The 25,343-nt window shown below is 42.7% G+C and overlaps 1 protein-coding gene across 1 annotated transcript in view; it reads left to right on the top strand.

Moving 5' to 3' along the window:
• csmd2 (CUB and Sushi multiple domains 2) overlaps window positions 1-25,343 on the top strand; it is a 573,225-nt gene that overhangs the window by 108,489 nt on the left and 439,393 nt on the right. Inside the window, 2 exon segments of the mRNA XM_033045391.1 lie at window positions 2,988-3,091; window positions 5,523-5,635. Coding sequence (XP_032901282.1) covers window positions 2,988-3,091; window positions 5,523-5,635 — 217 coding nt within the window.

Here is a 25,343-nt window from a genome sequence, read left to right as displayed (position 1 = left end):
ATAGTGGAGAGTGAAGACGATCTCCTTCGACCTCCCTTCGACTATGATGAAGACTATCTATAACTACCTTTGACCATCCTCGAATACCTACGACTAACATGCCGACCTATTACGACCTACTACGACTAAACCTACGAGTAAAAAAAGTATCGATTTTTTCCATGGTGACCTTTTTTACTTGCGGGCATTTTTTAACATATTGAAAAAATGCCACGACCTAGCTGAGGCCTCGAGTACGCGGAGACCACTCTCGAGCACGAAGGAGAGTTACGAAGACCTCCTACGACCTTGTGTCGACCATGATGCGAGTATGAGTCGAGGACAAACTCGCCAGAACTCGTGGATTAGGTCGTCCTTTATGCTACTATATTTTATTTACTATAAGGCCCTTTATGCTACTATTCTGCAACAAAAAAAAGTGTGCTCGAATATTAATTGGACAAACATCCAACGGTCTGGAAAACTTACAAATAAAAGAAGCCAAAATCGTTTGCCATTGTCTAGAAATTCATCCCTGTGGCAAAAAACACCGTGTGGTTGCATCTTCTTTGAAGGTCATTTAGATGTGAATTTTAATATTTCGGAGCTAGAGTGCAATGGACTGATGGAACTGTGTGTTTACTTCAGGTCGTGACCATGGATAACTTTCTCTGTATATGCCTTTTTTAAAGGTAATTTAGATCAGTTGTCCGTTGTAAACTGGTTTCTCTGTTTCAAATGTTTTTTCTCTGTGACATATCCTTTTAAGTTGCATTCACCAAATTGCATTTCACTGAAGTATCAACAAGAATACTTTAAAGTGCAAAATACTTTCTTTGAATAACCTAGTTAAATGCTTGCCAGTAAAGTAGATTATGGATTTGCTAATATCCAAATTAATTTGACTGGAGACTTGACAGGGAGAAACACACATCACACGACTTGTACAATTTGTATTTGGCTATTTGATCTTCTAAGCAGAAACCTGAGGTCAGATGTTCTGAAGAATAAATATATTGGTGGTTGTGCTGGGGTGTTGGGAGCATGAAGAGCAATGGTCTTAAATCCAGGCTTGTTTGATTCGACTATAGTCACTCTCTGCTGACTATCGTGGCACAAATTCAGACTGTGTCAATAGAATTCCCATTAAAACATATTTGTTAAGCAAAATCTCCAACATCCATTCTAGTAAAGGCAGGAAATATTGTGCACCAGGAATAGCACATCAAATAAACAATGTTCAGTGAGCCAAAATGATGTTGTGAAGTTTGTTTTGAAAGACCTGCCACTCAACATTTCCTTGGCATTGCAAATTGGAGTAGTGAAAAATGAGCTGAAAAATTGTTTCTCATCACAATTCCGCCGACATGAACTTGTATATCCCAGAGAGTTGTGAATCTGTGGAATTCTCTACCACAGAAGGCAGTGGAGGCCAATTCGCTGGATGTATTCAAGAGAGAGTTAGATGTGGCTCTTAGGGCTAATGGAATCAAGGGATATGGGGTGAAAGCAGGAACAGGGTACTGATTCTGGATGATCAGCTATGATCATTTTGAATGACAGCACTGACTCGAAGGGGACGAATGGCCTACTCCTGCACCTATTTTCCATGTTTCCATAAGATGTTGGGAATAGTGTCACGGGATGGTTGAGGAAGAATTATGACGGGGATATGAGGTGTGGGGCATGAAGAAATCTGGAAAGGAGAGGTTCAGAGGGATATAGATCAAACGCAGACAAATGGGACTACCTTAGATATGGGAAACTTGGTCGGCATGGATAAGTTGGATGATTGGCCTGTTTCCGTCTTCTCTAACTCTTAAGAATTCCAGAGTTGGATTGAAGCCATAACTTTGGGAGTTGCAATGAGATGTTGTTAGAGGTGAGGGAGGGGGTTGATGAGGTTTGTGGCGGATGGTAGTGTAGTGAAGGTTAAGCTTACTGTTTGATTTGGGCTCATAATTGAGAGATAGGTGAGTCAGAAGAAGTGTTCCTACCTGAGGTAGGTTCCCAGTGTCAGACGATGACCTGAGACCTGCTTTAAGTTGAATGAAACAGGCCACATACTACTATACACAATTAGATATACCGTACATGTACGAGATTCCCTGTGTCTTAGTCTCTTAGACACAAAGTGTCCTGGTGTAGAATCACAGAGAAAGAATGGGTGACGTTTCGGGTCGAGACCCTTCTTCAGACTGGTTAGGAATAAGGGAAACGAGGGATATAGACGATGATGTACAGAGATAATGAACAATGAATTAAAGATATGCAAAAAAGGTAACAATGATGAAGGAAACAGGCTATTGTTTGCTGTTTGTTGAGTGAAAACAAGAAGCGAGTGTGACTTGCATGGGGGAAGGATAGAGAGAGAGAGGGAATGCCAGGGGCACCTGAAGTTAGAGAAATCAATATTCATACCACTGGGCTGTAAGCTGCCTAAACAAAATATTTATAGAAGTTCCATTAGAAGTGAATTCATGGTAAGAGGGAGCAGAGTTTAAGCCCAACATCTATATATGGTCTAAATTAACACCAAACTCAACGATAGTTTAAAAATTGCTGCTGCTGTTTAATACTGTAATACTCTGATAACCCATTATCTGGATGTTCGGAAATGCCAATGGTTCAGCATTGCATCGAGTGGATGTTGCAACCCTCCCAACATGGAAACATTCCCATCAGCCCAACATGCCCACGGCCACCAATGTACCCGCGTCCCACCTGTTTGTGTTTGGCCCTCATACCTCTGACTCACCAAGTGCTGATTCCTCAGTTGCCCTAAATACCAAGGCCTCGGTCCCTGTTTGTTTGATTAATATCTAGATTGTTTACAAGATCTGCCAGTCTTGCAGCACCAAAAGTCCCCAGTGTGCTGGATTATTGGAGGTTTACTGCGCTGGTGATTAGCTGCTCCTGATAGTTAATAACCAGATTTGACAGAATCTGATCATGATTCGTGACTTTTCTTTGCACCTTGAAGAACATGTTAACTTCATCCCCAACAGGTCATTAGGCTGACTCTCGACGAGTTTGAATTGGAGAGAGGGTACGACACACTGACAGTCGGCGATGGAGGGCAGCCTGGAGAACCGAAAACAGTGCTTCACGTGTAAGTTCTACCAAAGCAACTCCAAGGGGCGGCATTAGATGTGAAATGTATGTCATTATGGAACATTACCATTACATAATGCAGATCTGACAGATGGAAGACTGAGAATTGTGGATGGGATCATTGAGGTGGGGCTGGGGTTTAAGACAAACATTTTGAGGCATTAGGAGATGGAAGCAGGTACATACTGGCATGTATTCAGGAGAGAATGGGGAAGATGGAGGCAGCAGAAGGCGGGAGAATAGGGACCAGCAACCAAGAAGATTTGGAGGTTGTGGATGGAGTCTGCTAAGCAAGGGTGTTGGGTGATTGTTTCAATGCGAAGGTAGTGGAAGAGCAAGGAGGTACTTAATTTACCTAAGTAACTTAAATACGGAGCACGTATTCCAGTCAGACTATATTTTAAAGGCAGAGATAGATAGATTCTTGATTAGTACAGATGTCAGGGATTATGGGGAGAAGGCAGGAGAATGGGGTTTAGAGGGAAAGATAGATCAGTCATGATTGAATGGCGGCGTAGACTTGATGGGTCGAATGGCCTAATTCTGCTCCTATCACTTATGAACTAGCAAATTTATGAACCTTTTCTGCTGTTGCTCATTGATAACATGAACCAAGATCACCCATGGTTATCTAAAAGCTGTACAAGATACAACCCATTCCTTGCGGGCTTGATCCTTATGTCATGTCGGGTCACCAGAGCATGTTCCACTTCTGAAGTAAACCAGAAATGGTCTTTATCTTGTTTACTTTGGAAACAAAATTAAATTCCAATGCTTCATACTGGAATAAGGTGAATGCAATTGAATTTCTAAGCTGTTCTTTTTTTTATTTACCTAAGATGACCATTGTGTCTGTTCCAATAACTCCTGCAGAGTGAAGTGTTCACTGTCAGCAAGTAGTCAGTTAGCTGTAAAAATTGCTTTTATTTAATGCAATTAGTGAAAGCGAATGAGACTCCTGTGGCGTGCCAGTTGTCACCATTGAGGTGAAATTGATAGCTTTGGTTTCCAGTTTATATTGGGTGTAATAGGAGCAAGGAGTTGTATACAGGACAATCTGTAGCACAACTTTCTCAGTTATGTTGCTGATTCTGTTGTAGATTAGTGCGATTGTTTTTACATTCACAGTGGGGAAACTTGTAAGTCCACAGAACACTGATTGTATATCGAGTCATAAAATCATCGAGCTATCGAGCACAGAAATAGGCCTTTCAGCCCACCTTGTCCATTCCAACCAAGTTGGCATACCAGGCGAGTCCCATTTGCCTCGCTCATAGCCCTCTCAACCCTTCCTAACAATAAATCTGTGATTTAAAGTTCATAATTGTATTAACTTTGATGGGTTCCTCTGGAAGCTCATTCCTGATATGGACTACACTCTGAGTGGAAAAGTTGCTCCTATGGTCCCTCTTAAATCTCTTCCCTCTCACCAAACCATACACCCTCTAGTTTTACAATCCTCCACCTTGGAAAAAGACTCTGATTGTTCACTTTACGCATACTAGCAATATACAAAGGTTATTTCACTATTTACTAGGTATGTCCCAGGAGTGATTGGGTGTTTAGTGTTTGACGGCACTGGGCCTGTACTCGCTGGAGTTTAGAAGGATATGGGGGGACCTCATTGAAACTTACCGAATAGTGAAAGGCCTGGGTAAAGTGAATGTGGAGAGGGTGTTTCCACCAGTGTGAGAGTCTAGGACCAGAGGTCACAGCCTCAGAATGAAAGGACGTGCATTTAGAAAGGAGATGAGGAGGAATTTCTTTAGTCAGGCAGTGGTGAATCTATGGAATTCATTGCCACAGAAGGCTGTGGATATTTTTAAGGTGGAGATTGACAGATTCTTGATTAATAATGGTGTCAGGGGTTGTGGGGAGAAGGCATGAGGTGGGGGTTGAGAGGGAGAGATAGATCAGCCATGGTTGAATGGCAGAATAGACTTGATGGGCCAAATGGCCTAATTCTGCTCCTATAACTTATGAAGTACTGTCAGACGCACCCTTCCACAGCACCTTGTGCAATTGTCACTAAAATTAACTGATTCAGTTTTACTTAACATGCTGAACATGGAAACATTCCCATCAGCCCAACATGCCCAGTTTTACTTAACATGCTGAGAGAGGCAAGTCAGCATGAACAAAATCTGAAACAAGAGAAATTTCACAAATTGAAAAATTTAAACATGATACTTAATATCTGTGAATATTAGTTTGAAAACTTTGGGGGCATTGCAGATGACTGCTGAATTATTCACCTTCAGATAACCAGATTGATTAATTCATCACATCTTCATCAACTTCGCTTTTCAATCACACATCGTTTTCCGGGACATCTGAGAGTGTATCATCATTTCAATTCTGTTTAATTATCTGACATTTGAAATGAAGTCAGATTGTACTGATGAAGTTTTCTGATCTCCTGCCGGCAGATTGACAGGCACCGATGTTCCCGACCTCATTGTGAGTGTGAGCAATCAGATGTGGCTGCAGTTCCAGACTGACGAGACCAACAGTATGCTGGGCTTCAAGGCTATCTATGCAGGTATTTTACACAGTAGTAGAGAAAAAAAAAGCAACATCGCTAGAGTCGAGCATTGTACATTTTGCTGACAAATTTGTTGATTCTGTAGGTTAATGTTATTATTTTTACATTCACAGCAGAGAAACTAGTAAGTCCACAGGTACTCTGAAGGTTGCTAATCTAGATTTTATTGGAAAGCTCATGAAGTCCATTGTGTTCTTCCATGTTTCTTAAAATAATTGATGTTAAGAGGATAAATATGATAAATCGCTGTTTTGATCCATCGAGCCTGGATGAATTAAGAACTCTAGATGAGTCAATTATTTAAACTTACCTGATCAGTCAAAAACCTCCTTGTTGTGATCATTTCCTGAAGCATATCGGATTATCCGGTGGATATTTCTTTTTTTTTTTCCTAGCCCTAGTAGTGGTAATCCTTAGAGAAAAAAAGAAGACAGGACAAATTCATAACATGTAAGGCTGTATGTGCAAGGATTACCCAAAACTTAATGACAGGATTTGCAAAATAAAGCTCTCTGTTTTTCCTCCTGTGTTTACTAAAGAACGGCGCAACAACTAATTGCTCCTAGTGAAAATCAGATATCTACTCGAGTGGCTGCGATCACAGAATAATTTCATTTCATCTGATCTAAATTTCAGAAATACCAAATGTGAAGGGAAATTGGTACATGAATTCAAAAGCACAGACTTCAAAGAATTGCTCAACAAAATTGATTTAAGGGTCTAAGGTTATTGCAAAACATTTTAATGGAGTGCACATAGAAATTCTTTAAAGATGTAACAGTGTACTTTCAAGATGTATAAACAGCCTGGATCAGAGTGTGTGAGCCTCGATTGCTCAACATATTCATCAAAAAAAAAGTAAGTGCTTTGCAAATCCAGGAATCAGATGGATGCAGGCTACAATGGTAGATATAGAATTGTGTCATAAGGAGGGCTAGAGGCAAAAAGATTGGAATTTGTATCATACCATCCATATTCCTGTCAGGTCCTTTCAAAGTTGTTTGGAACAATGAAGTGTTACTGCTGTGACAAAGGAACCACTGCAATCGACTTTGCGCAGCACGAACTCTGCAATTAGGACTGTGTTGATGATCAACAATCTATTTTTCCTTTGATAATTGTGAAAGAGAGAAAATAAATTGACCGAATGCCAGGATCTCTCCACATGTTTGCTTTAAAACACTCATGGGATTTGGGAGAGCAGATAGTTCAGGCAATTGGTCTAAAACATCATTTGGAAGAGAACACCATTGAAACCAAAGTTTGTTGTGATTGAGCTCTGTGGTGGGATTTGAATATACCATTTCCTGATTGAGAGCATGTACATCAAATTGAACAAGAGATGACCGTGCATGCCTTTGGATGTATATAAAACAGGAATATTCATTTTTTTACATTATAACTGGAAGGGACAGTGGGAAAGAAATGAGCACCCTAAAATAGTACGGAAGTTGTGAATTAATTGGTCTAATGAGTCAAAGTGAAGCTGTTCTTGAATTTGGTGATACATGATTTCATCCTTTTGGATCTTTGGGAGTGGGGAGAAGAGACAATGGAAAATGGGCGTGAATAGACCTTGATTATGTTAGCTGCTTTTCCAAGGCAGCGTGAAGTATACTGTACATGGTAGATGGGAAAGTGGCTGGTAGTGTGATCGATTCAGCTGCATCCACAACTCTGGAATTTTTTTGCAGTTTTGAACAGAGCAGTTGCCATACCAACCTCTGTACATGTCACAATAAACTAAACTGAACAGCAGGGCTACCTTTTATTCATTATCATTGCACCATTATATATTTAGTACATTATATATCCACCACACTTCTTTATCAAGTCTTTGACAATGTCAACCAGATTCTGACAGTTTCTGAGGATTTTCTTATCTCGATACTGCAGCTGAATTATGGCCTTGATGAGCTTCTGTATCAGGGGACAATTCTTCCCTTTCAGTCTTCCCTTGATAATTAACCACAAATTCTCAATCAGATTTAGGTCAGGTGAGTTACCAGGCCAGTCCAAGACCCTTCTGCTGGAAAAAATTAGTTCACCATCTTTGATATGTGGCACAGTGCAAGGCCTTGCTGGAATATCCCAGATCCACCTGGAAAAGTCTTCACCATCTCCGATAGCACTGATCCCTGCTATACATTAATATATTTTGGCAATCTTATCATTCCATCAACTAGATGCTGTAGACCAACACTCGCAGTATAACAAACCCCAGAACATCATCTTATCAGGATGTGTGATGAACTGGTCAATGTGACATTTTCTCATCGTCTCTCCGATTGATCTCGAAACATGATGACAACGTTGGCCCTGATACAAGGAATAACACCTTTCTCCAGCCCTCATGTCCGATCTTTATGTTTTCAGACCCACTGGTATTGCTTCTCCTTCATCTCGATAGTTAGAAGGTATTTCTTCACAGGTATTCTGGCTATACGATTGACTTGAGTGCTTCATGCATTGTTTGTATTTCCATGTCACATGTTAAGTTGCAGCTATCTTTATTTACCATTTCAACCCAGACATTTCGCACATCTGCATTTGCATCATTTCCAGACCATCCACATCCAGGTGTGTTCATGCATGCCCTCTTCACACCTGATTCTTTTGTTCTTGCTCATTATTATTCTTATCACCACCTGCCCCTTGTCTATCCATCCTGATTTTCTTGCGTTCTTATTGTTTCTTTTCTTGAATTAAGTTAGTCTATTTCCGTTAGATTCCTCCATTCCCTGTATTCTGATGTTGCTGTACCACACTTATTATTTTTTGTCTACACTGCACTGGGATGATGCATCATCCATCCAGCTGAAGGCACCGGACAAGGATACCAGGAGAATGAAAGATGACCAGAAGAACCTTTATGGAGAGATTTACAGGGTTTCAGAAAAATATGAGTACAAATAATGGACATTGAACATAGAACTGTACAGCGCAAGAACTGGGCCTTCAGTCCACAATGTCAATGCTGAGCAACATGGCAAGATCATCTTGTGTTTACTTACACATTATCCATATCGCTCCATTTCCTGCATGGTCATATGCCTATCCAGAAGTCTCTTAAATAGAGATAGAAATTCATCATATGATTAAAATAACAAAATAACAAAAAACATAACCATGACTCAGTTAATTTGCACAAGGATGTATCTCTGCCCCATCACCTCATCATTGTTTGAGATCCTGCCCACTGTGGTGATGTCAACTTGTAATCGGAGAGCAGAATCAAGGCATGTAGTCATGAGTGTGTAGGGATTATGCTGAGAAGTTTACTTTAGTTTAGTGAAACAGTTTGAAACAGGCCCTTGGCCCATTGAGTCAGTGCCGACCAGCAATCATCCATACACTAGTTCTATCCTACACACTAGGTACCATTTACAGAAGCCAATTAACCTAAAAATCTGCACGTCTCTGGATTTTGAGAGGAAAAAACCTGAAGAAAAGCCACACAATCACAGGGAGAACATACAAACTCCGTAATCAGGATCGAACCGGGTCACTGGCACTGTAAGGCAGCAACTCCAAGTTGGATATTTTTGGTCAAGGGATATTTTTAAGGCAGAGATAGCTAGCAGGTCCATGCAGATTCTGTGGACGAGGTCAGGGTATCTATCAGGACCAGTCGCTTTCTGCTGGTTCACTCTCAGGAAGGCTGATCTGACTTCCGCAAGGGTGACCATGGGTACCATGTCGGGGTGGGTGATAACATTCTGCTGACCTTCTGTTCAAAGCAAGAATAGGGAGCATTGAACATGTTGGGAAGGTTGTGATGTTGCCAGCGATTCTGCCCAACTTCACTTCGTCTCCCGTTATAGCACACAAGCCGTGGCACAATTGTCTGGAATACCAACAAGGGTTGGTATTGTCTCCTGGTGTCCCCGATGGCTTTGCAAAAGGTACCCAGATTTCGTGTGCAGGTCGGGATCACCCAACTTGTGCGCCTCAGGCTTAAACTCACACTCCATCCATGGTTTCCGATTGGGGAATGCATGGGTTGACTTCTTTGGCATGCAGTGCTCTACACAATTACCTATGAATTCTCTGACAGCAATGGTGTGCTCAGTTAGGTTGGCCACTGAGTGCTTGAATGTGGACCAGACCACTGACTCAGTGTGCTGCATTACTCTCCCTACAAGAAGAAACTGAAGCACGTGGATCTGGTACAGAAAGTCATTTAGAGCTGGTCTAAGCAAACAAATATGACAACTAACTCAAAGTGATCACATCTGTTTGCTCAGACCAGTACTATGTGATTTCTGTACCAGATCCTCATGCTTCAGTTACTTCTTGTAAGGAGGGAAATGGAGCACAGCTTGGTGGTCAAATTTTACAACATGCTGGCAGGATATGGCGTGGTGGGCATTTCTTTGATGGTTGTGTAGCAGTGGTCAAGGGTGTGTGGGACAGTATTTGTGGCAGTACTCGTGTAATTTATCCGGTTGAAATCTCTGACTGTGCTGAACAAGGCCTCGGGCTACTTTGTTACAAGGCCTAAGGGTACTTCATGGGTCATAAGAGACATAGAGGCATCTGAAGCCCTGCCTCTCGAATGCTCAAACAACTTTTTTAGCAGCTCACTATGTCAGCTGCTTCTGAATTATTTTTTTGGATGCCTCCAATGGAAATTAATTAAAAGTACAGAGATTAAAAAAATGGGTGAATGCATATTTACCTCCTCACCTCTGCTGACACCGGTTCCCTCAACATCCTCATCCTCCTCGACCTGAGCGCAGCCTTCGATACAGTGAACCATAACATCCTGCTCACCAGACTCAAAGACCTCGGCATTGAAGGCTCTGCACTCAGCTGGCTCCGTTCCTACCTTTCCAACAGATCCCACTTCATCTCTCTCCACAACCACACCTCTGCTACAGCCACAGTCACTCAAGGCGTTCCCCAAGGCTCCGTACTCGGCCCCCTCCTCTTCATCATCTACATCCTCCCCCTTGGTCAGATACTCCGCCACTTCAACCTGGACTTCCACTGTTACGCTGACGACACCCAGATCTACCTCAGCACCAAATCCCCCCACAACCCCCCCCCCCCCCTCTCCCATATCAACTCCTGTTTGTCAGCTATAAAAACCTGGATGCAACATAATTTCCTCAAACTCAACAGCGATAAGACAGAATTCCTCCTCATAGGCTCCAAAGCCACACTCAGCAAAATCAATAACCCCACGCTCACCATCGACGGCACCACTGTCTCCCCATCTCCCCAGGCCCGCAACCTTGGCGTGATCTTTGATTCCACCCTCTCCCTTGAGCCTCACATCCGCCATGCCATTAAAACCTCCTTCTTCCATCTCCGCAACATCGCCAAACTCAGACCCTCTCTCACACCTCCCGCTGCTGAAAGACTCATCCATGCCTTCATCTCCTCCCGACTGGACTGCTGCAACTCACTTCTCCTTGGCATCAGCTCCACCTACATCAACCGACTCCAACTGGTCCAGAACGCAGCCGCCTGACTCATCACCCACACCAAATCCTGGCATCACATCACTCCAGTCCTCAAACAACTTCACTGGCTTCCCATCTCCCACCGGATTACCTACAAAATCCTGATCCTCACCTACAAAGCCCTCCACCATCTGGCCCCCCCATATCTCACTGACCTCCTCTCCCCCTACCAACCCTCACGGTCCCTCAGATCCATTTCAGCCGGTCTCCTCTCCATCCACAAGTCCAACCTCCGCAGTTTTGGGGACAGAGCCTTCTCCAGGGCAGCTCCCAGGCTCTGGAACTCCCTCCCCCAACTGATCCGCAATTCCGTGTCCCTCACCAACTTCCAGTCCCGCCTCAAGACCCATCTCTTCACCTCTGCCTATTCTTAGCCCCACGTCCCCCTCCCTTGTCATCTGTGCATTAATTGCCTCATATTGTGTTTTGTATTGAATTCTGTCTTTACTTTGTGTACTAGTCATGTCTCTACTATTTATTTCATTCCCCTTACATGTTTTTCCTCTACCTGCTAAATTTTTGTAAGGTGTCCTTGAGACTCTTGAAAGGCGCCCATAAATAAAATGTATTATTATTATTATTATTATTGAGCATTCTTGTCAGGGTCAGTGATATGATTCCTATGACACTTACACCAGCCCTTCCTCTGTGAGTCCTCTCCTTGGTGTCTCTGTGCTCTGCCACTGGGCCCCATTGTAAGTCCAGCAGTGGAGTGGGAGATGGTGCACCAGCACCTGGTCTCCAGCTCATCTCTGAACACGTCACTGTCAGAGATAAGCTGAAGAGCAAATGTCTGATAACCAACAGCTACAATAAGCACAACTCACCACATTTACTTTTCCAGCTCTACCTTTGAGGAAGGTTTGAACAGTGTTCCCGTCCCAAAATGTTGCCTAGCCGTACTCTCTCAGTATGCTGCCTGACCTGGTGAGTTACTCCCACACTTTGCCTCTTTTTTTGGTAAACTTGCATCTGCAATTTCTTGTGACTACCTTTGCTCCATTTCAATCAAAGATGCTGAATTTTTCATGATAATTACACTTAAAAAAAAACCATCTCATGGGATTCCATCCCCTCCTACTTGGCATTTATCAAGATCAAAGGGCAGATTTCAAAATTGTTAGTTTTCCCATAGTGTGGATAGTAAGTGGTGGAAAATACGAAGACCACTCTGTAAACAGACAGTCTTTGAAAAATGAAAACCTCTGAATTGAAGAAAGAACATGAGCAACAAAATGCATATTATGTGGTCACAAGGAACTGCAGATGCTGGTTTACAAAAAAAGACACAAAGTACTGGAGTAACTCAGATGGCCAGGCAGCTTCTCTGGAAAACATTGATAGGTGAATTTTCAGGTTGTGACCCTTCTTCACAAAGTCTTGCAAGTTTTAGGTGGATATCGGTAAGGGGGGAGGGTTTTATTGGTAAATGGTTGGACAAATTCCAGAGATAAAGTATGAGAAAAGGATAGAAGGGGAAGAAATTGTGACGCCAGAGAAATAAATTGAGGTGGCAGATTATAGTTTTTTTACCTAAAGTTGCAGAATTCAATATTCATATTGTTAGGTTGTAAGCTGAATGTGAGGTGCTGTTCCTTCAGTTTATGTTTGGCCTCACTGTGGCAATGCAGGAGGCCATGGATAGAAAGATCAGTGTGGATATGGGAAGGGGAGTTAAAATGTTCAACAACAGGTGGATCCAGCAGATTTTGGTGGACTGAGCACAAGTGTTTGGCGAAACGGTCACCGAGTCTATACTCAGTCTCACTGATGTGAGGGAGGTTACATCAAGTATGCAGTAGATGAGGTTAGGGGAAGTACATGTGATCTCTGTCTCACCTGGAAGAACTGCTGGGATCCATGAATGGATGTGAGGGAGAAGGTGTGGGGACAGGTGTTACATCTCCTGCGGTTGTATATCATGTTGTTTCAAAATGTTCACAGGTCGTCTGTTCTTGGTAATTGTTGAATTGATTTGTAAGTACCTTAGTTACCAAACATCAAGTGGCAATTTTAGTTTGATTGACATTATTTAACAAGATTTGTTGGCAGTAATGGGCTAATGGTCCTTGATTAAAAGCTGATTACCTTGCTTATAAACTCCTGAATCAAACAAATGTTCCTAAGGTAATGCAAATTAAGCGAAGGATTTCAAGCTTGAGGAACGGGTTTATGCCTCAGTAATTCTGCTCAGACAAGATTTCATTTTTAACAGCCTTTAGCAGTATTTAATTCTGTGCAACCTGAAGCCACCTGTCTTGAACTCTGGCTACTGCCTGGATATGCCAACTCTAGTGTCTGCCCAGTCATGCAACCATGCCTCTTCCATATGTGAAACCCTGCATAAGCTGAATGCCCATCCCTTCATCTAACAGACCACGTTGAAAGGTGAGCATGCCTCAGACCTTTCGAGAACTTCACATAGATTTAACTAACATAAAACTATCAATAAAAGTAATTAAACAAAATTAATTTGATTTAAAGCACTTTAAATAATTTAAAGCATTAAAGAGGCTGTGACCCCTGGTTTGAGATACCCAGACCAGTGTAAACATTATTCACGATCACCAGAAGAGCAAAGGTTAGAGCAAGAAGATTTGGAGCAACATTAGTATGTGGAGTGATAGAAAGAGGGGGGTTATTGATGATACTGGATGAAGTAAGAGTTGATCGTTTAGTTTAGTGAACATTAGTTTAAAGATACAGCATGGAAACAGGTCCTTTTGGCCCACTGAGTCTGTGCCAATCAGAGATCCCCGTCCACTAACACTATCCTGCACACTAGGGACAATTTACAATTTTGGCAAGCCCATCAACCTACAAACCTGTACGTGTTTGAAGTGTGGGAGGAAACTGGAGCACCCGGAGAAAACTCACGTGGTCACAGGTAGAACGTTCAAACTCCGTACAGGCAACACCCGTGGTCAGGATTGATCCCGGGTCTCTGGCGCTGTCAGGCAGCAACTCTACTGCTGCGCCACCGTGCTGACAATGATAATGACTGAGTTGTCTCATGGCATCTGATACTTCATGGCACCAGTTCAGAGGCTGGCAGGGCAGGGTACGTTTGAAATAGATTGGGGGAGGATGTCAGAGAGACAGAAAATAGGTGCTAGTGGGCTGTAGTTCTACATGAGGCATGGATGGTGTGTGTAGGCTCTGTTAGATTGTTCTACACATTCACGTGGACCCAGATGACTCTGGTGAGTTCAGTATATGTTGTCATGACAAGGCTGAGAGTTACCTTCTTGTGTAGGAAAGAACTGCAGATGCTGGTTTAAACTGGTTGGACATGAAAAGCTTGAGTAACTCAGCGGGACTGGCAGCAACTCTAGAAAGGAGGTCAAGCCCCTTCTTCAGCCTGAAAGTCACGGGATAGGGAAACGACATACAGATGCTGATGTAGAGAGATATAGAACAATAAATGAAAGATATTCAAAAAAGTACCAATGATAAAAGAAACAGGCCATTGTTAGCTGATTGGTGGGTGAAAGCGAGAAGCAGGTGCGACTTGGGTGGGAGAGGGATGGAGAGAGAGGGAATGCTGGGATGACTTGAAATTAGTGAAATCAATATTCATACCACTGGATTGTAAGCTGCCCATGCCCAAGTCAGGTTGCCTTATTGTCAGGCCTGTCTGAGACTGTGCAGAGACTGCGACCATCACTCTGGAGTTTGTGGGGATTTCATTTCAAGGATACAGTGGCAATTCCTTCACCCATGCCTGCTGGTTCAGGCAATACTTTCCCTGGAAATAAAGGGCAGACATCACCAAACGTCTTTCACCTTTAATACAGTTAGAGGTCTGGTCTCTGCCAGCTGGAACCATTTCGAAGCTTGACAGGAACAGTGAGAAGCCACCAGAGAGAATAGGTTAATGTCCCCATCTGAGCAGAGAAATACTGTTTGTGAGAAGGCCGGTGCTCTCGTTGGGGCCAGGGATGCTACACATGAGCAGCTAACTCTTGTCTGCGTTATATTGACGCCACATGCCAGTGGATCGTACAAACCATTCCGTAATGAGGTTAGAGGTTTTCCATGCGTAAACTCATCACTCTACCATACTAGGGAAGACATGATCCCTCCACTCTAACCCTTACATATACCTATGTTGTCACCAGACTCCAGCTTGGGTTAATGCAGAGAGTTGTCTATGAGGGGATCAGTAAAAATAGCACCTGGATATTGTAATCTGTCACCTAGGTCATATATCTGGATCTGGAAGTTGAATCCATTGTATTGGGGTCTGGTATTGGGGTGTGAATGCTAATGTAGCACCTTGTCACCAGGGTCACTGAATTTGCAGGTTCAGAACGTTGATGGCCCCACCACAAGGGCAGTAGTTCACACTCTACCATCGCCAAACACAGGCATATGGGGCATCTTGGTTCGGTGAGTTGTGCCAAAGTACCTGTTTCCATGCAATGTGACGGGGGTTGTTCTCCTTGATGCAGTGGCGGTTGAGGGGGACTTGATAAATGTGTACAACATTTTGAGAGGTGTAGATTATGTAGCTTGTAAGATTTTTCCCCCCCGTGGCAGAGCAGCACGGTGGCGCAGCGGTAGACCTGCTGCCTTACAGCACCAGGGACCTGGGTTCGATCCTGATTATGGGTACTATCTGTAAGGAGTTTGCACGTTCTCCCCGTGACCTGCCTGGGTTTTCTCTGGAAGCTCCGGTTTCCTCCCACACTCTAAAGACGTATAGGTTTGTAGACTAATTTGCTTGGTATAACTGTAAATTATCCCTGGAAAGTGTCTGTGTGCAGGAATCGCAGGTCCGGTGCTGATTTAGTGTATCTCTAAACAAAACTAAACTAAGCTAAACAGAGGCGTCAACAAGTAGTGTGTATAGATTTAAGGTGAAAAGAAATAGGTTTAAATGGAATCCTTTGAGAGAATATTTTTCATCCAGAGGATGGTTTGAATCTGGAATGCACTGTCTGAGTGGGCGGTGCAGGCCTGTTTAAGAAACATCTGGAGAAGGGCAGGAATCTTTACTGCATAGAAAGCTCTGAACCAAATGCTGGATAGCTGATAGCTAGCTACCTGCTGGTCAGCATGGACACAATGGAACACAAATCTGGTCTGGTTCTGTGTTGTTTGACTCTAAGGAGTCTGAAGAAGGGCCCTGACCCAAAACGTCACCTATCCATTTTCTCCAGAGATGCCGGCTGACCCGTTGAATTGGTCCAGCATTTTGTATCTATATTTGAATCTGAGGCTCTATATCTTCATGACTCAATGGCTCTAAGTCTCAAGGACTCCATGCCATTCAAATGCAATTAGTATAGTGTTCAGGGTATTCACTGTTCAGAGATCAGTCACACTAGTATCTGACATATAGGATATGGAGTTAGCACAGGGAAGTGGTGCTGCGTGGAGTGTAGAATAGTGACATTATTTGGCGAAAGCTATTGTTGCCAAATTACTCTGGCAGTGATTGAGTGGGATTCCCATTGTCTTGTTTATTCCTTTCTGCTTCGCCTGCTATAATAACAGTTATCCTACGAGGAAAATCACACAGTGAAATCGAATATCTGTTTTTTGTCGTCTTGAATGCTTTTGGAGTTTTACTTTATTGCATATGATTGAACACAACAGGAATAGGTGAAAAAGCATTAGTCAAAGATGATTGCTTGTGCAGGAAAACATATCATTGCATTGATCACATTAAGTTGTTTGAACTGAGTGAAACCTGCCGCTTCTACATCTGATAGTTATGGGGGGTTTTTTTGTGTCGTGCTTCCTTGGTCATAGTGCAGTAGAGATGGCACTTAGAATGGTAGCATGCTCCTACTGCAGGATGTGGGATGTCAGGGAGACTTCCAGTATCTCTGAGGGTTAAATCTGTGGGAAGTGGAATTCATTGCCACAGAAAGCTGTGGAGCCACGGTCAATGGATATTTTTATGGCAGAGATAGATAGATTCTTGATTAGTACAGGTGTGAGGGGTTATGGGGAGATGGCAGGAGAATGGGGTTAGGAGGGAGAGATAGATCAGCCATGATTGAATGGCAGAGTAGACTTGGTGGGCCGAATGGCGTAATTCTGCTCCAATCACTTATGAAGTGTGCACAGCTGCAATTCCTTTCAGATCATGTAAGGAACTGGAGCGGTAAGTTATCCCAAGATGACCTCGGGCTCATCCAAGGGTATGAATGTGTCACAAATCAGAGTTATAATGAGGTGGTCATGTCTAAAGCGCGGGCAGAAAGTGGATGGTTGACCACCAGGAAAGGGAGCAGACAGAGAGGGCAGGAATCACTAGTGGCCATTCCCCTCAAAAGCAGGTATATCCTCTTGTTACTATTGGAGGGAATAACCAAGCAGGGGAGAGCAGCAACTGTCAGGCATGTGGCACTGGGCCTGACTCAGAGGCACAGCATGGAAGGGCGAAGTATGGCAGGGCGATAGTGGTAGGAGACTCATTAGTAAGGGGGAAAGGCAGGAACAAACGAGACCCCAACATGGCATGCTACATCACCTGCATAAGGGTCGAGGATGTCTTGGAGCGGCTGCAGAATATTCTCAAGGGGGATCAGCCGGAAGTGATTGTGCACACTACAAACAACAAAGGAAGAAGACAGGAGACTGCAGTTGCTGGAATATGGGGCAAAAAAAAAGGAGAGTTCCTAGTGGAACTCAACAGTCAGGCAGCATCTGTGGAGGGAAATAGAGAGTCAATGTTTTGGTTCAAGACCCTTCTCTGGATGTAAAACATAGATGGGAAATACCCAAATTAGAGGGGAGGGGGAGGGGAAGGGGAAGTGGTAGAGCTAGCATGTGATAGATGGGCCCAGGGGAAGAGGGGTTGATTGGCAGACAACAGTCAGGTGAGGGGTGGGAGAGGTGGAGATAACGACAGAGGCTGGAAGGTGATGCAGAAACAACAGAAGGAAGAGAGGGGTGAGCAGTTGATGGGGATCTAGTGGGAGTTGGATGTGAGAGGAGTAGATGAAGGGAAGGGTAAGAAAAAGGGTGATAAAGGGTTGTGGGTTATTGTGGGAAGAAGGGGATAGACAATAGACAATAGGTGCAGGAGTAGGCCACTTGGCCCTTCGAGCCAGCACCGCCATTCAATGTGATCACGGCTGATCATCCCCAATCAGTACCCCGTTCCTGCCTTCTCCCCATATCCCCTGACTCTGCTATCTTTAAGGGCCCTATCTAGCTCTCTCTTGAAAGTATCCAGAGAACCGGCCTTCCACGTCTCTGTTCTAAATGGCTTACTCCTTATTCTTAAAATACTTGAGAGGATCAAGGTAGATAGGACAGAGGGAGAAAAAAAAGGGGATGGAGGTTTCAATTCCCTCCGGGGATGAATAAAGTTTATCGTATCATATTGTATCGTAAAACTGGGGAATTCAATGTTCATGCCATTGGGTTGTAGACTACCCAGGGGGCATTTCAGGTGCTGTTCCCTTGGTTTGTGTTTGGCCTTTCCTTGACAGTGAAGGAGGCTTGTGAGTGTGGATGGAATCTGGGAGATACAGTTGGCTCAGCGGACAGAATGCAATTGCTCGGCAAACCAGTCGCCAAGCCTGCATTTCGTCTCTCGGATGTGGAGGAGACAACATTGAGAACACCAATTGCAACAGATGAGATTGGAGGAGGTGAAGGTGATTCACTGTCTTACCTGGAAGGGGTGTTTATCAGAAGGAATGGGTGACGTTTCGGGTCGAGACCCTTCTTCAATCTGAAGAAGGATAGCGACCTGAAATGTCACCCATTCCTTCTCTCCAGAGATGCTGCCTGTCCTGCTGAGTTACTCCAGCATTTTGTGTCTACCTTCGATTTAAACCAGCATCTGCAGTTCTTTCCTACACAGGGGTGTTTATCACCCTGGATGGAGGTGAGGGAACATGTGTAACGCCTTTGGTGCAGGAGAATGTGCCCGGAGAGGGGAGATATGGAGAGAGTGGCCCCTGTGGCAAGTATAGTCATACAACATGGAAACAGGCCCTTCAGCCCAACCTGGCCATGCCAAGCAAGATGTCCACCTACCCTAGTTCACCTGCTTGCACTTTGCCCATATTCCATTAAACCTTTCATATCCATGCATCTGTCCAAATGTATTTTAACTGCGGTTATTGTACATGCCTCAACTACCTCCTCTGACAGCTCATTCCATATACCCATTATCCGCTGTGAGAAAGAACTGCTCCTCCAGTTCTCACGAAATCTTTCCCCTCTCTCTGTCTCCTATGTCCTTTCGTCTTGATTTCCCTACTCCCTGTCAAAGATTCTGTACATTCACCATTCACCATCTCTTGTCCCCTCGTGATCTTATACACCTCTACAAGGCCGACTTTGGCTCGTATGTTCTAAGGAATAAAGACCTAGTCTGCCCAACATCTCTCTATAGCTTAGATCCTCAAGTCCTGAAAACATCCTCAGCGGGAAGTGGATGAGGAGGGGAAAATTTAACGAATGGTGTGACTGCTTTGTAGCTAGTGGAAATGTCAAAGAATGATGTGTTGTTTGCAGAGGCTGGTGGAATGATAGGTAAGATTGAAGGGAACTTTACTCGGTTCTGTCTGGGGGAGGTGGGATGAGAGCAGAAGTGTAGGATATAGAAGAGATATGGGTGAGGGTTTGGTCAACCATAGTGAGATGGACGCCGAATTTCAAAAGCCAAAATGGGAGAACATCTCAGATGTCTTGGAGTGTGAAGCCACATCTAGCGAACAGAGACAACAGAGATAGCATCCTCGCAAGGGACAATGTCGGAAGGTGTGTAGATTCATTAATTCATGAGTAGCTGTTGGAGTCGGTTGGTTTATCATAGATATCAGTGGATTGCTTGTCTCTTGAGTTAGTTGTAAAGTTTAGGAAATTAATGAATTCTGCATTGGTGCAAGCGGCAGCAACTATGCAGTTGTCAATGCAGCAGAGAAATAATTGGGAATTGGTGTTGGAGTTAGCTTGGAAGAAATACTGCTCCACACACCCAACAAAGAGGCAGACATAGTCATGTTAGTGCCTACGGTTACACCTTTGATTTGTTGAAAGTGGAGGAATCTAAAGAGAAATTGTAAAGAAGCTCTGATAGGTGAAGTTGCATGTTAGCAGAAGGAAAGTGATTGGATTTACCTTCTATTTGGAAATGTAGGGTCCTGAGGATGTCCTGATGGGGCTGGAAGTGTATAGAGACTGGACATTCATAATAAAAATGAGGTGTTTGGGGCCAGGCATTGATATATATTGAGCATGTGAGGTGACCTGGAAGTAGATGGGAACATACAAATCTGCAGCAAAACAACTCTGATACTATCCTGCATTATCTCAAAGTTGGTGTGTAGGATTACCAAGTCACCCAAATGCTTTGAAGGCATTGAATTGTGTTCGAGCAGTAGAGAGAAACGTGAATAGACACACAATGTGGAGTAACTCAGTAGGGCAGGCAACATCTCTGGAGAGAAGGAATGGGTGACATTTCTGGTCGAGAATTGATCAGTCTGAAGAAGGGTCTCGACCTGAAAAGTCACCCATTCCTCTCTCCAGAGATGCTGCCTGTCCTGTCTAGTTACTTCAGCATTTTGAGTCTATTTCCGATTTAAACCAGCATCTGCAGTTCTTTCCTACACATGGAGAGAAACGTGATCCGAGTTTTAACTCCTTCGAAGAATCCCCCTTGGCTATCAAACTCTTTCAAGTGATTAAATAAATTTAAAGGTCATATCCCATTGCTAACCATCAATTGAGCTCCATTTCTGTCAGGGGATGATTGTAAAAGTGAAACAAAAGGAAGATTCCACATCTGAAATAATAAAGCAAGAAATGCTAGAGCTTGCGGCAAACTAGATATTATCCACTGGGTGATTGAAAGGGAAGTTGATGTTTCAACTCAAGGACCGTTGATTTTTAACAATCTACTAGTTGGAGAAGAAAAAAATCAACTTAAGGGAAGTGGATCATAAAGCATTTATTAACAGACACATTCAGATCATGTTTAAACAATAAGAAGCAAGTGTTACTGATTGATAAGCTATCCTTTAACTCTTCAATTGAAATAAAGCCTTAGACTTCAGTTCTGCAAATTTTGAAGAAAAGTTCCTACAACAGGCCAGGGAGAGGTTATTGTGAGGATATTAATGCAGAATAAAAATATGTAAAGAAAATTACTACATAGTCAAGGAATTATTTGCGATGCTATGAAATTTTGAAGGCATTAAAAGCTTAGTGAAAATTGATAATTTCAATTAAACGTAGAGAGAGAAAAAGAGAACTGATCTTATTTTTGAAATTGAATTAGTTCTGATATTTTGCAATGAGCTATTGTCTTTGTGTAATTACTTAAAGTATATTCATGTTGACTCTTATTCTGATATTGTTCTGCTGTCTGATTTATGCCATTCAATTTTCCAATTCACAGAGCTTAATGGAATCACATTACAAAAACACTTATCGCTACACTTTCAGAGCTAGATAGCATTACAAGAAAACAGTCATTACTTTTCTGGAAATCATAATTTAATTTGGAAATATTTTCTGTTTTGATGTCTATAATGGGCTACTGAACTATTTTCGCATGCCACGGGGGAAAATATATAGATTGAAAGAGCAATAACATATCTGAAATAAACAATTTTTGAACCACTGCTGGCAACATTATCCTTTAACAGACCCTCAGATTTGGAACATAAAGTCTTCTGTGATGCTTTTGCATCAAGGTGCAGCCTGTATGTGAATCAACATGGTATATGATTTCTACTCTGTAGCGGCACAGTGGTGCAGGAGTAGAGTTGCTGCCATACAGCGCCAGAGACCCGGTTTCCATCCAGACTATCATTACCATCAGTGCAGAGTTTTTACATTCTCCTTGTGATCGCGTGGGATTTTCTGAGCGCTCCTGATTCCTCCCACTCTCCAAAGAGGTACAGGTTTGTCGGTTAATTGGTTTCAGTAAATTGTAAATTGTCCCAAGTATGTAGGATAGTGTTAGTGTATGGGGTGATTGCTGATCGACGTGGACGGTGGGCTAAAGGTGCCTGTTTCTGTGCTGTATCACTCAGGTAAAGCTGGAACAAATGGACGAAGAACAAATTTAACCCAGGGCCTATATTAAGGACAGCACAGAGGCATAGCAATAGAGTTGCTGCCTTACTGCGCCAGAGACACGGGTTTGATCCTGAGTAAAGGTTTTGTCTCTATGGAGTTTGAACGTTCTGCCTGTAATCACATGGATTTTCTCCGGGTGTTCCCATTTCCTCCCACGTTCCTAAGACATAAATTGTAAATCGTCACTGGTGTGTAGGATAGTGCTAGTGTATAGGGTGATCATGGTCGACAAGGACTTGGTGGACTGAACTTAATGATGTTGGAATGAAATCGGAGCAATATTTTCCTTTTGAGAGCTAAGCATAGGACGGCTTCTCAATGCAAAAGCACCGATGGTTTCTCCTGCAAAATGCAACCTCACACACACACACACACACACACGCGTGCACTTACACATTGCAAAAAATTTAACCAGGGAAAAATAAACGGCTCAGGCAATGGCAACCCTGAGATGATTTTAATGCTAACCATAGGCCCAGTAAAACCCAGAAAAGACTAAATAACATCATTGTAACATATTTGCCTTAATTTTCCAATTTTTCAATGTCCTGGTCACACCTTCGGGTGGTTTTAAGACACCTGACCAGCACCTGTCAAATACCTTGACATGCAGAAATACCTGTGTTGTAAGTAAAAATATTGTAAATACTCAGCCGATTAAGCAGCATCTGTGGAGATTAATATTTCAGTGTAGTGATCTTTCTCCATTATTAATATCATTCTTTACAATGTTGAGACCAAAATAGCATTAAGGCAATGTAAATGCAAATAAAATTAACCCGTCAGTCCTTTGCCGCTGTGTGCTTCAATGTTTGGGGAGAGTGTAACATGAGCTTAGGAAATTGCTTTACTGATGTATTGACTGAGGAGCCATGATATAGAATAATGAAGAACAAATAAGATTCCAATAGGTCGGCAGAAATGAACATTGAATTTTAAAAACACAAGAAAGCAGAGCTGTACGGGGCACGAACAGGCATTTTGCCCCAGTTTGTCTGTGGCGAACATGATGCCAAATTAAACTTGAACAATAATTTATGCATTTTGCAACCGTATTGAGCACAGCATGGAATGTGAGATCCAACTTACATTTAATCCCTTGAGGCTAGTAAAGCAGCCCAGGTAAAATTTCACTTCAAACCTCAAAGCAGAATAATAAAAGCCCAGGCTATTAATCTGACTTTCAAGTGTGAACATATTCTGTCAAATGAATGATTGATTGAATTACTATTTTAGCATAAGGAAATAGAGGTGGTTATATATTTGTGTTTAAGAAGGAACTGCAGATGCTGGAAAATCGAAGGTACACAAAAATGCTGGAGAAACTCAGCGGGTGCAGCAGCATCTATGGAGCGAAGGAAATAGGCAACGTTTCGGGCCGAAACGTTGCCTATTTCCTTCGCTCCATAGATGCTGCTGCACCCGCTGAGTTTCTCCAGCATTTCTGTGTTTATATATTTGCTGACTTGCCGGATTAGTAAAAAACTCTTGGTAAAGTTTACTAAGACTTGTTGTTTCATGTGTGATATTTACCTGGTCCCATCAGGAATTCAGTTTTCCATTAACCATCTGCTTTCCTGTTTACTTTGTTTATATTTACAGCATTTTGTAATGAGGTTAACAATAAGAAAAAGTAATTAAATGGATCATTCCTTGTAATGTAAGACGTGTGTTACCTCCTCGTATGAGATAAAGTGTGTTTGAGTTTACATTAGTGTAGAGACTAGTGCAATGTGGAAACAGGCCCTTTGGCCCACCGAGTCCACATCGACCAGCGATCACCTGTACACTAGTTCTATCCTATACACGAGGACATATTTATAGAAGCCAATTCGCCTACAAACCATCATGTCTTTGTGCTGTTTCCACATGTGAGAAGAGCGTAATACTGGGATTGAAATCGGCAGAATAGAACAGAGGGCATTCTCTAATGCCCCCAGCAATTAAGCAGATTCACAATGATTCATTGTCCCACCTCAGACTGATGGAGAACTGGGGAAACTTGCTAAAGAGATAATTTTCTTATTCTCCTACCCTGTACTGCTTTCTAAAACAAAGCTTGCATGGTCAGTGCTCTTCACAGTGGTCGATGCAATGCTGCACTCAATGCAACAGAGAAGTCACTTGGGGATTTCTGAAGGAGATCAATCAAAACCACACCTCAACTGAAGCCTCCTCCCAACTCCTTTTCAGCAGCAAATCTACAACTGAGTTAGAATCAGTTCCTTTGTCCCTGGTCTTTGCTACGATGACATCAAATCATATCTGTCTATTTCTGAAGATTACGTCTACTACTGTTGCCTAGAGATTCAATCAAACACAGTGAAATAAATTCCCTTTTGATATCTATCCATCCAGATTCTAGTTCAGGATTGACCTTGTTTATGGTCTTTGATATTTCATGCACTTCAGTGAGATTCCCTTTAAATGGCTTTGACCCAAAATGAGGAGATAAAACTTTATTTGCCAAACCCGGATTTGCACTTGGAATCATTTGTGGTTTCCTTCTCTGCACTTTGTCAGAGTCAGCTCTCTGTGTCTGCCTCTGTTCTGCACACCCACTGTGCATGCGTGGGGGAGTGTTGGAAGGGGAGCTTTTTGATCTCTCTTCCTGCTTGAAGTTCACATTTTCTATTCATGTCCTTGGGTTAGATGAGATTTGCAGGTTTTAGATTTGGCCACTTTTTGTAAATCAAAATATTCAAAAATCATGAAAGAAGGAAGGGAAAGCTGTTTGGAACATACTTTAAGAATAGGTTATTCAGATGCAAATGTGAATCTTACTTATACACATAACGTGAATCTGGAATGTAAGCAGGAAGTACTGGAAAGACATGCAGCTCAACTTGTATTAGCTGAGACAAAACAGTCTTTGTCATTATTAACTGCTCACCTTTTCATCTAAACCATATAAATAGTGGTTCCAAAATAATGATGTGGCATCTTAGGGTACATATAGAAATGTAGGAAGAATTTGTGTAGGAAGGAACTGTACACTGCTGGTTTACATCGAAGATAGACACAAAATGCTGGAATAATGCAGTGGGACAAGCGGTATCTCTGGAGATAAGGATGTCAGTCTGAAAAAGGTCTCCACCTGAAATGTCACCCATTCCTTCTCTCAAGAGATGCTACCTGTCCCGCGGAGTTACTCCAGCATTTTGTGTCGA

This window comes from Amblyraja radiata, chromosome 27 (genome assembly GCF_010909765.2).
Source record: "Amblyraja radiata isolate CabotCenter1 chromosome 27, sAmbRad1.1.pri, whole genome shotgun sequence".
In the NCBI taxonomy this organism is placed as follows: Eukaryota; Metazoa; Chordata; class Chondrichthyes; order Rajiformes; family Rajidae; genus Amblyraja; species Amblyraja radiata.
Note: the sequence above shows the minus strand (reverse complement) of the source record. Positions and strands in the feature narration are given on the sequence as shown.